We start from the raw sequence: 13,136 nt of genomic DNA on the forward strand, positions 1-13,136 counted from the left end.
ACACACACACACACACACACACACACACACACACACACACACACCCCTTTTAAATCATGCTTCATTGATCCTCTATGCCCTGAGATTTTTGTCTCCTTTATTACTACTGAAAAAGAATAAATTAAAATCTCCTGCAGTATTTCTTACTAGTTCTCTATCATCCATAATTGCCTTATGTATTTTCCTTGTATCTCTGTATTTCTTCATAAGAATTACGCTTCCCTAGGCTTTTTGTAGTTCCCTAGTATTTTTTCTGTTCCATCAAATACTTTTCTGGTGAATATTATTCATCTTTTGGTCATCTCAGTTCCTTTTTATATTTTTTCCTTATATTCTCCTTATGCCAGGACTGTTCCATTGTATTCCTTTTTTATTGCCACTGCATTTGCAAGACTTCTTTGAACAGCTACGTGAAGGAGGTTAGGAGAAGAGGGAAGTTTTGAAAAAGTGACCAGGTACCCACCCATTCTGCATAAACATCTAATTTCAGTCTCCTCCTTCATGTGAAGTTACTCCAAATTCAACAGTCCCGTGCCTTGTGAGACCCCTGCCAATTCTCTGTGTACCCTGCCCCCCGGAAGCCTCTATGAACCCTGGACCCAAGACAAAATGTCTTGTGAGAAGGTTCCAAACTCCTGAGCACACCACCTGGAAAAGAAACTGAACGAATGTTTGTGGTAACTCTGTCCTGAGCTTGAATTAGCCCGAGTGGAACAAATTTCCAAGAAAGTCCAAAAAAGGTTAATAATTGCAAGGTTAGAGGAAAGAGGGCTGGACAAACTACACACTCTTCCAAACTCTTATCCACCCCAGGAGCTCAGCCTTAGATGGTCTGTGAGGGCTGCCACCCCATGGCAAGAGGCCTTAAAACTCTTCCCAGGTACTACATCATAGAGTCCTCCCTTGCTATATTTTGCCTCTCACCTTGGCTCTTGCAGACAGTTGGCTGAGATCCATTCCTGGAGCTCTTCCTTCTCTCCAAACCTGGTGCTCCCAACCCATCCTATCCTGGCACCTCAGAACTGAGTTCCTCTGGGCTCCTACAAGGTACCTAGCCCTATATCCTGGATTCCTAGCTGCTCTACACCCTGAAAGTCACCACCCCTTCACTGATCCCTAACCTGTTCTTGTCTTGAGCCAGCAAGACATCTGCAGTTTCCTTAAAAAGCTTCTTGGAAGAAATTAACACATTAGAAGTTCATATGTGACAAGTAGGTTTTTTGTTTGTTTTATTGTTCTTATATTCCTCCTTTGGGACAAAAATACATTTTTGGATAAATGTTTTACATTCAAATTTCAATTATCGCAAAATGAATTTTCTCACTTTGCTGGCTTTTAACACAGATATCTTTGTTTTAAGTGCTTCCAGGGAGTCCCACTCTTTATTATGACTGTCCCTTATTGACATCTTACACTATATTTGTTTATTTTTGTTCCACCTGAAGTTTGCAGCCCAGTGGGGAAAGCCTTTCAAGCCAAAGCACTTAATTATCTCTCTTCCCTCCGCAAGTGTGAGCCAGAAATACAGAGCATCAAGGGACTGCTGGTAAAACTGGGCTTGCACAAACTCAGCCCATAAAATTATGCTCTGCAGTGCTGAGAAGTGAGGCTGTCCAATTTTTGCAGGGAGTGACGAGTAGAAAACAGTTTTAAACTGGGAAAATGATATCGCTGTCACTTCACTGTTGCCCCTGTCAAGAGTGTGTTTGTTCCTTTTCAGAAGCCATAATCAATGTACACAAATGCACTTGAGACCCAGTTGCATTTTTCTGCACAGTAACTCTGCAGACTCTCTATGATGGATGTCTTCCAGGGAATAAGACGACCCTAAGGTCTGGATATCACTGAGACAAGCCACTGCAATATACTTCTTGGCCCAAAATATTTTAAATATCATGCTCATAATAGCTTTAGTCTATAGAACAGAGCAACTTGTTATATAGCTTCAAGCATCGATGTAAAGCCTATGAGACACATACAGTCAAAGTCAATTATTATTTCATCCCTGGGATGCCAGTTCCCTGAGAAAAGGCAAATCACCAGAAAAAGTTTAGCACCACCCCTCCAGAAGACTTTTAAAATGACCTCCTTAAAACAATTTTTGTTTTCTGCTGTGTAAAAGAAGATTTATGTTTAATGAAGCTTTTAATGAAGAAATCTCGGAAAGAGAATGCCAATAAAATCTAATTTTTAAACAAGAAAATCTAATATGGAAAAGTATTTCAATATCCTGGCCTTTGTCCAGATAGAAATGAAACATACAATCCAATTACTGTTCTGCACAAAGGACAAAGTAACATTAATTTTCTTCAAGATGGTTATTAAAGAGATAAACAGTATGTTTTCCCCTTATTATGTCAAGGATATGTTTGTTCCCAAGCCTATTTGGTTATTCTTACAAGACAGGCTTGTCTTGCCTTTAGTTCATATCTTTTGGCAAAGATGGGTCAGAAGGAATTGCATTTTTCAGTGGCCTCAGAAAAGGTTCTTTGTTCTTAAGGGCCTTTGAAGTAGGCTCTCAACCATTTCTATTCATCAGTGCAAAGCCAAGGATTCTTACTCTTATAAAAACATTTACCTGTTCACTCAACACTAGAGTTTGTTCTAATCCTAAGAAGGAGTTAAATCAAAAGTATAAAGGGAAGAGAGGCAAAAAATATTTTTTATAGAACTTGAAAAACAGCACCAAAAATAAAGCTTGAAGGGAAGCAGATCAAAGAGAGTTGGGCAAGCTCTAAAGGAACCAGAAAATTGCAAAAATAACAGTAATAGAGAAACAAATTGATGGCATCAAAATGAATACAAATAAGGAAGAGGGAAGAAAAATTAAAAATAGATCAAAGACTGGAAGCAGAAAATAAGAAAGTGTATTCTATTGTTTTTGTAATTAATCTTGGTAATTATATCAACTGCATATGAAAATATGAGTATAGTTTTAAAAGACAATCAACAAATACTAAGTAGATGCATAAAAAATAAGTGTTATTGCTATGCCCAAACTCACATGCATGTGACAATTATTGTATATTACTTCAGATATAAGTACAAAAAAGTACTCTAAACATAAAAACAATTGAAATCATTCTCCCAATTAAAACGTGGTAACCTAATTAAATGTTTGCATTGACATCTCTGCCTTACTGATCTATAGAAATGTGTCCTTTACAAAACTGGAAGCTGTATTTCAGTTTTTGTAAATACTCTCAATATGTTCCCAAGCTTTAGACAAGTGTTCAGAAATCAGGGGATCATTTCCAAGAAGGTAGACAGAATGAAAATAAATATAGCTTTTCACATCTAGCTTTTTTTTTTTTTTGACAAACACACATTGTACATGTACTCAACCTTCTGAATTTGTGGATCAGCTGTTTTTAATTAATTGACTAAGAGGTTTTTCCATAGGGCTTCAGTCTTTGATCTTATACTTCAGATAATATTTATAGTTTGCCACATTTGACTTATCTACTAATAATTTCACTATGCCTTGTAGGTGTAAACTTTATGTAATTAATTATCATGAAAACTTTAAAGTTTTTTTGTAATTTCAGTAGAAGTGCTCCTCTTATTGAAGGAAAAAACAAGGAGTAGAAAAACACATCACCATGTTTTGGAATAGTTCAACCCAACCCAGTGATGAAGAAAAGTGTCAATTTACCATACGATCAGGGTCTTCTAATCCATATCACATGATATATTTTACGCCACCTATTGTTTTTGAAATGTAAAAATACCTTTATACTAAATTGAGTGAATGTGTCCATCTGGAACCACATTTGCTTATGTGCACACCCTTCAAGTCTCATTTCTCTGTGCATATGTGCAAAATGTTTTCAATGATATTTTTAAGAAATTAGCATTCTGGTTATAGCACACAGGATCTCTTATCTAACAGGATATACTAAACATCCATTGCACAACTACAGTGTTCAAAATACTCAAAGAAACAAACAAGTGAAAATCCAACACATGATAAATTATAGCTTTAGAAGAAAAGTAAAGCCACCATAAACTGATGATGGGGATTGAATAGTACCTTTCCACCAGGGAATAGTACCTTTCCACTGCTTACAACCAAGTAAAGACCAAAAAAATTATTGCAATGACTTCATTTGAGGTAGGGGGATTAGGGTGGTAAGTCACGGTAGAGTTATCATTGCCCTGTAAAGTTTCTTTGATGATATTATCTATCAAATTATTAGTAAAGGCAAAATACTGAGCTATTCATGTATGCATACATTTTAGTGTTTTATTCAAGTAAAAAAGTTCAGGATTGGAAAAAACAGTTTACCATTTTCTGAGATCCAATGCTATAAGTCACCTGCTTTCATATTTCACCTTTGTTTGACTATAATCTCCTGAAGTGGGGGACAGAAGTTTTATCCCTGCACCCTAGAGGCTAGAATAGTGACCACCGTAAGCAAGTAGAAAGATCACAAGATGGTACGAAGCTGAAAGGAGTCCTAACCACACAGCTCTGTCTGCCAAAGAAGATGGAGTTGGTGGAAAGTGGTCAGAATAATCACATAGTGAGCATTGTTAGAGACATCTGCAGCTCTTACAGGACAGCTAAGTGATTAGGACACAGAAAAGTAATGCAGCAGGCTGCTATAAAATGGACTGAGACATAGGTTTGTTTTGTTTTTTTTAAAGGCTAGCCAACACAATTATCATCTGTGGTTATGAAAAAGAAGAAGTTGCTTAAAATATAATTATGTGATAAATCATTTGGAGGCCTTTTAATGAAAAACATTCAGTAGGAAAGATTAACCAGAAGTTGTGTGTCCATTGTCTGAAACAGAGTTTGTAGCTCTTGGTGCCTTCTTTCTAAGCATCCATAAATCCATGGGAAGCTTCTGTTTATTGATTTTATTTGCAGAATGCACTCAGGGTATGAAGTAATTTGATTTTTTTTTTAAAAAATTGGGTTTAGGGTCTTCCCCTACAGAGTTATAACTTACCAAGCATAAAAGCCAACACATAAAAACAAACATACAATTTAAAGAGAGAAGTGCTCATAGCAGCAAAACCTGGAAATCCAGAGAGGTGGTGGAATTACTCCTGGGCACACCCACACTCCCATATATCTGCTAGGCTGAAATCTCCTGGTGGGTGATATTTTGGATGCTTTTCATGCATGGCATAGCTGAACTGTTTTGAAAAATGCACCAACCCCACAGAGAAAAGCACAGTAGTTATTTAGCAAATATAGAGGAAGGATAGAGGATTTTCTTTATTGTTTATTACAGCTAAAAATAACACTGTGAATGTTAACCACCTTTGCAACTCATGTGAAATTTGTCCTTTTCTCATCAAAGTCAGCAGCCCAGACTGATCAATGCCATTAATATTGTCCCTGATCCAGCTCCTCACACATGTGCAAGCTTTGTGGTTTGCAGGCTATAAACTGCAGAATAAATAGTGCCTCATGTTTTTATACTCCTTTTGCAAAGAATCTTTTTTTTTTAATTCTAAGCAATTGAGGGTAATTAAATTTTATAGAAGAAGTTTTTTTCTTTACCAACCCCATTAGGTTCTCTTGCACTGGTCCATTGCCTCATAAAAGAAAAAAACAAACTGCCACATCTGTGTCTTTACCACATTCTCTGCTTTGTGGTTCACAAGATGCATCCATGATCAAAAATCTTTATAGTAAGAATGTAAATGCCAAGGAGGGTAACCAAGGCAAGCAACAGAATGCCTTATGCGAGGACGGAGATGTGCAGAAAGCAAGTAAAGGGCAGACCTTTTGGCTGCAACTGAAAGCAGACAACAAATGGCCTTTTTGACACTTTTTAGTGACTGCACAATCATGACCATTACGGACCATGAATACAAAAAAGTATGTAGTTAGCTGTGCAATGTAATAGCCACAGTTCAAAACAGCAAAGGAGCTGTGAACCATTGGCGATACCAGTGGTGCACATGGCAGCCAGCAATCACAATGATCCTTTGAAATGAAGTCTTGCAAGCTGAGAATCAAAGAGCACCATCAGCTGCTTCAAACAGTGAATTTAAGGGTGGTCTAGCAAGTAGACCAGTGGGCATTCTCTTTGGTGATGTCTATGCCTAATAGAAAAATATCACTACCCATAACAGTGTATTTGAAATGGATGTAAGGGTACCTCTGGGAGTCAGGCACAAAGCAAAGCTGTGACTTCTCATTGGGAAGAGTCTTACTTGATCCATCTATCACTCAGAATGTTTCGGTCCGGAGCTCAGAAGACATAGTACTGATCCAAATATATCTGTAATCGCCTGTGAGTTCATGGCTCATCTTCTGCTTAACTTTGTGGAGCAGGAAGAGACCAGCCAATCTCATGTGGGATAAAAACGTATGTAAGCTAACAAATATCAAGAACTCACTATGTGCCAAGCACAGCAACAAGGCAGGACCTGCAATGTCTTGTGCAGTCCTCACAGATTCTAAGGAACAAAAGAAGCTCTAGGAGGTAGGAACTATACTGCCCCCCCCGTCTTAAACCATGAGTCAATGGGGGCATTAAGAAGATAATTAAGGTGCTTAAAGTTACCCAGCCAACAAGTGGTAGAACCAGCAACACCCTAAGCCTAATCATTGCCTTTTATTCCTATAAATATCTTTAAATTCCTGTATTTTCAGTAGGAAATATTTTCTGAAAAAAGGTTCTTTCTTGAATTTAGCCATGAGAATGATATCTTTGAAAGTAGCACTTATACATTTTAAACATATTGTCAAATACTTGTCTTAGTCGCTTTCTTCATCATTGGAACAAAATACCGGGCACCTACAACTTAAAGAAGGAAAGGTGTATTTTGACTCACAGTTTGTAGAGGTTTCAGATCATATTGGCTGACTGACTCCAAGGCAGGACATAACACATGGGGCATGGCAGAGGAGAACTGCTCACTGCAGAGCCGTGAAGCAGAGAGAAGGGAAGACCTGCATAGGGAAACAAACTCAGGTCACTCTCTCAGTGACACGCCTATTCCATCCAGACCCTACCCCTAACAGCAAGTCAACTATAAACCCCACTATTCAATCACCTATGTGCACATGAGGTTCTTGGGGAACTACTAGATATAAACCATAACACGGCTATTCATTCCACTTTTTAATGAACTCTTTTGAATATGACTAAACCATCAGCTTCTACTAGGAGTATTATAAATCTGAAATGCATACTTAAAATGTGGCTATGCGACTATCTAAGCTGAAATGAACTGGCAATATATGCATTTCCCAATAAGAGCCAGGTGTGAATAAATCAGGTGTCATAGTGGTCTGGTAATGGGTCTGAAGAATTTCTCTGAGGCAATGTTTCTTAAAGTATGGCTCACGGGATCACTTGCTTCAATATCACCTGGGCTCCTTGATAAACATGAATTCTTTGAATTTGAGCCAAGGAACCTACATTTTAGCACTCTGTCTACAGGATTTTATACACAGAAAAGATTGAAAACTTTTCATCTAGAGTAGCTAAGTCAGACTATGCCAAATATTTGGGAAATGCTACAAAGAAGAATAATATTCAAGACAAGGGGAAAAAGACATGTTCTCTGTAATTTCCTATAGAGTCTGATACATCCCGATCTCAAGAGACTACCTGAATCCCTGCTGCAATATGACATTTACATTTAAGCAGAATCACAAGGGATTTGCACACTCTATGCTCAAATGCGAGGGATAGTCACTCTATGCAAAAATATCTCTTCAACACTATCTTCTGGAGTGTAGAGATTAGAGATTATGCTTTTGGGTGTCTACATTTTCAGCACTGTTTTTTTTTTTTTCTCCTTTTCATTCCTTCTTTTTGGCCCCCTTTGAAAATTACAGTAATTCTAACAGAAGAAATAAATCAAGTTGCTATTACTTTAGTATAAATTTTATTATCTATAAAAAGGCAAGGTTGAACAGGGTGTGAGTAATAACTAACCCTTTAAAACCTTTTTTAATTCATTAGCTCATTTTCCCTTTAATAAAACACACAATTTGTTTTATATATGGGATACTAAGATCTTGTGCCTTGCCCAAGACCATGTAGATGAGAATCAACCCAGCCATGCCTTCATTCCTTCAACAAAAGTGTGTTGTCTGCTGAATGCCAGGGACTGTACCAGGTACTAGGATTACATTGGTGAGTAAAATAGAGCAGGCTCTTGCTCTCAGAGAGCTTGCCTCTAGTCCAAGATCTAAGATGATGCTCATCAAAGGGACCGCACTAAAATTCCAGGTGATATCTCTACTTCAAATCCCTCTGCACATTCATCACATTCATCATGGCCCCTTCCAGCTTCAATTTTCTTGGCTTGTCCTCTGTGTGATTCTACAAGGACAGGAAACTGGGAACCTGAAAAGCTGTATGGTGCTGAAAGTAGAAGAGGAACTGTATGAAAAGATACAACCACAATCACTTCCTTCAGGTTGTAATTCAGTCTTGAATGGCCTTGCTCAGCAACATTCTTTCTTCTTCTGACCCCTCCAGCAGCAGCATTGGCGTGTTCTTCTGTGGACCCAAGGCTATGTCAAAGACACTTCAAAAGATGTGCCACTTATATTCATCAGCTGATCCCCGGGGTGTTCATTTTTATTACAACAATGACAGCTTCTAGATGTTGGAGGTAAACTGCATGCAATATGTAGGTGGAGAACTCATATATGTCAAGCATAAGAAAACTCTGCCCCAAATTGTAATTGTTTGAGGTCTTGTGGATTGTGTGGTCTCAATCTCAACTTTTCAACTCTGCCAATGTAAGGTGCCCAAGTAGCCACATAAACAGGAACAAGAAATGAACAGGCTTGGTTGAATTCCAACAAAACTTTATTTGTGAAAACTGAGTGGGAGTTTCATATAATTTTTATGTCATGAAATTTTTCTTTTCAAACATTTAAAAAGGTCACAGCTCATGCGCTATCCAAAATCAAGTGTATGGCTAGATTTGTCCTGCAGGACATATCTTGCTGACTTCCGGCATAGGTCATCTTTTCCAAACCTATTTTCATGCTTAACATTACATCCAGCATGCATACCTCTGCTTGGCTTGAAGTCTCCTTTAGAAACATTTCAAAGTTACTTCACTCTGGGAGCAGACACCTGCCTTGTATCCAAACCTGCCCTTTTCTGCTTTAAATATAAGCCTCTTTGTGCTTTTTTTTTCTTTTCATTCCTCTGTAGTCTAGAGAAGTCACCATTGAGGGTTACCTTGCACAAAAGTCCTTCATGTGCTTGAAAATGGTAATGATACCATCCCTTACCGATTCCTGTATAGTCCAAACAATACTAAATTCTCAACAGTTCAGCCTAAGATACATATCCTAGCTCTTTAGTAATTCTCATTGTTCTTCTTCAAATCACTTTCATTTTTTCACTTCCTCCATAAATGTGTTGAATTAAAATAACATTCTAATAGAAGCATCCCTAGTATTGGTAGAAGAACAACTTTTTTCCATCTTGTATGCTAAATATACAAAAACTAAATTCTGTCTGCCTTTTCCCTTTTTTTCTTTTCTTCCTCCCTTCCCTCTTTTCTTTTTTACTGCCTTCTTTATTTCTCACTCTCATTTAATAAATACTTTTTATTACTATTACATTTTAGTCAATGGTCATTTGACACTTAAACCCCAGTTCAACTTCTGAATTATAAAATAGCAGTTAATTTTTGAAATCATCATTGAGTCAATCTTCCCATACCATGTGGTTGTTTTACCCTCAAAGTGTTCTCTAAGTATTCCACATCTTATAGTTTTGTACTAGTATGGATTAATGTTTTAGAACTTTTCCTTCTAATAGTTTCAAATTTTTTTGTAGTTAGCCTCACATATCAATAGTTATATGTAGTTTAGTAGTATCTACAGAGTTAATTAGTAATATCTCAAGTCTTTTGTTTGCGTTTTCAATGAAACTATCCACTTAGAAGAACCCTACCAGGAATTCCTGTAACTGCCTGTGAATATCAGTGTCCAGCTGGGAGTAATTTAATAATAACTGGCCACTGAGAATAGTACAGTACACCATATTTTCTTAGCTTATAAATAATGTGCCACATACAATAAAGCAAAACTATTTACTGAAATTAAATAGATTATGTTTTTCAAGTGCTTATTATCTTTGCTGACTGTCATTCTGTCATAAAGAGAATTAAATTGTAATGACATGATTTGTTTTCACAAACTCAGGAAGCCACTTAAAATCTTCCAAATATTTCTAAATTATAAACATCATTCATTTTACATTATTTCAGACACTGAAATTAATTCTACAATTAATTTCTATGGTATATCTCAAATACTTTCTAGGGGGAAAAGGTGTATATATTCAATAATATCTCAAAAATTATTTCTAGTACTCTGCATTGGAATTTCTTAGTATTATAAATATTGTTTGATGTAGATCATTCAAGTCTACTAATTTTAGTATATCCAGTCATTCTGTATAATAATATCCTATTCAAGTTTGGCTTAGCCTTTACAACTAGAAATTTCTGCAGTCAAATCTAACCTTTTGTTTAATAGAAAAATTAAAGGTATTAAAACTTTTTTCTTGGTCATATTCAATTGCTACTTTTCTTTTCCTGCCTGATGACAAAATTTACTTTTGGAACATCTAGTTTTTAATCTAATAAAATAAAACTTTCTTCTAGTGAAATAAAACCTTAAAAACAGAGTTTACTACTTTTTTAAATCTATGAGAATACAGCTTAAACTTTAATACCACCGGGTCTAACCAACCCCAATAAAAAGACGAAAACCAGTAGATTTTTCTAACTCAGCAGTAACCAAGTTTTGAAATGTGTAGTTTAAAAAATAGTTTATTTCAAATACAAATAGAAATGTAGCAAATCTATAGATTCATTTAACAAAAATGGTTCAAGATTACTTGATCAATGAATAGACGTTTTCAGGGAGACGTTTTCAAATGAACAGAAGTAGAATGCTCCTAAATGTTAGCACGAAGCATAAAAACAGTACGAAGCAGTTTGTTAATTAGTAGCCTAAATTAAATTCCAACCTAATTTAAATTTTCTTAAGTTTTTTGATATGGTAATTACTATAAAGTTCATCTACAAGAATGCATGAGAAAAAAAGCAAACTGTGGAGAAGAAATGGAAGGGAAACAAGAAGGGACAAAGAAGAATGGAGAAGAGAGAAAGAAAAAGGAAAGAATAAAAAGGTTGGGAGGGGAAGTGAAGGGAAAAGAATGAAAGAGGAGAGAAATTCAATATCTAGAATCATCTTAAAATAGAGGATCCTAAAACAACCAGAGAGAAAAAAACTAAATTCTCTACAAGTGAACAACAGAAAGTCTGACAGCAAAAGCATCACAAAACTGATAAAATAGTATCTGCAAAGGGCTGAGGGACTATCACTATTAATGGGAATTTTATGCTCACTGAAATTCAAAAGTAAAGTAAATAGTGTGCAAAAGTAAAGGCAAATACACATATTTCCAGACAACAGGAAACTAAAATTTACCTTACTTACTAAAATAACTACTAACAGGACACATTAAAGGAAGAAGAAACTCCAATTCATGAGATGCAATAAGTAGAGATCAGCAAAGAAATTTTAAAATGTTTTGTCAAAATTGCTAAGCAATGGCTGTGAAAGAAAATGAGAGGTTACTTTGGAATGAACATTTTTAAAAGCTAAAACTAAAATTACTACGCAACAATAGTATGAAAGATGGGCAGATGGCACTGGAATTCAGGCATTCCAAGGCCATACATTTATTGTTCAGGAGGATGAAGGAATTTTTAATTAAATATAGCCTTTGTTATGTTCTATAAATAAGTTAAAACAGATACCCTTAAATGGATTCATTGCTCACTACAATTCCTTTTAATATAACATCTCTATTTTTTTTTTGCTAAACATAAGCTGCTAATTTATGGGACAGTCAAGCAATATTTGAAGAAGTTCTCATGAGTGTTGTATTCTGTGCTTTAATTCATATTAGAGAAAATCATTCTGCTACATTTTTATTCAACTGATATATGGCTGTTTGGGGGCCCTATTCTCCTCCTTTCAAAAATTTGTAGACATTACTGTAGTATTTTTTTTCATTACATATAGCTGTGGTAAAATATAAGGCCAACTTCATTATCTCCCCTTTCTAATTTAATTACTTTTTTTCCTAGATGCCCAAACAATTTTTCCATTATCTTTGATTTTCAGAACTTTTTGATATTGAGTATCTCACATAAACTTTTCCTGTATTACAGTGTGATTTTTTGACAATATTTTCCTTCACTTCAGGAGAATTTTCTTGTATTAGGTCTTTGAATATATTGCTATTTCTTTTGTTTGTTTCTGTATTTCAGATATCAATTGTTCTTATGCTGGGTAATTTTTCAATTCTGTTAGTTTCTCTCATTATGTTAAACTCTTTTCTCTTTTACTTATACAATGGTTTCTGGTCTAAAATCTAAAATCCCTCAAGCCAGATGCATTTTGGAATTCAAAATTATTTCATAGCTTAGATAATGAATACATATTCCATATGTTGCATAACATTCCCAGTAGAGTCTGCGTGATGTTCAAAAGTATTAATGTTTTTTTCAATGAAAACTATAGATATGAATATTCAAGTAAGTTGAATAAACAAATATTATAAATAACCTCACATCTGTTCAAGACACATTATGCTCCCAGGTGGATTACCAAAAGGAAAAAAAATTCTGTTTTTATAGTTATGATAGTTATTTAGCTTGGGAATTTTAGACTAGTGAGAATTTGTACTGTTATGCATATTCTGTTCCTGTTTATAAATGTTGTAATAAGTTCTGTAAAGATGTTGCTGTGAGCCTTAATCTGTTATCTTAGACCTGCAATGTCTCTTATCTCATTCTTTTTTCTAATATTTGCTCTCTCTCTCTCTCTCTCCCTCCCTCCCTCTGTTCTTCCCTCTCTCTGATAACAATTTTATTGAGACATAATCCTCAAACCATAACACTACCTCATTTATGTGTATCATTTAATAGTTTTTACTATATTTAGACAGTTGTAGAATCATTATCAGAGTCAATTTTAGAAGATTTTTATCATTCTAAAATGAAAGCCCTTTACACATGGAATTATATAATATGTAGTCTTTTATGACTGGCTTCTTTCAATTAACATGCTTTCTAGATTCATCCATGTTGTTGCAAATATCACTATT

The 13,136-nt window shown here is 35.6% G+C and overlaps 1 protein-coding gene across 1 annotated transcript in view; it reads left to right on the plus strand.

Annotated features, from left to right (window-relative positions):
• Nox3 (NADPH oxidase 3) overlaps positions 1–8,589 on the plus strand; it is a 55,211-nt gene extending 46,622 nt beyond the window's left edge. The window contains exon 13 of the mRNA XM_010625205.2: positions 8,463–8,589. Within this exon, the coding sequence (XP_010623507.1) occupies positions 8,463–8,589 (127 nt within the window). The remainder of the gene's footprint in view (positions 1–8,462) is intronic.
• Positions 8,590–13,136: the final 4,547 nt, after the last annotated feature.

The sequence above is a fragment of the Fukomys damarensis genome, unplaced genomic scaffold, assembly GCF_012274545.1.
Source record: "Fukomys damarensis isolate Sample0158 unplaced genomic scaffold, DMR_v1.0_HiC HiC_scaffold_14, whole genome shotgun sequence".
Lineage (NCBI taxonomy): Eukaryota > Metazoa > Chordata > Mammalia > Rodentia > Bathyergidae > Fukomys > Fukomys damarensis.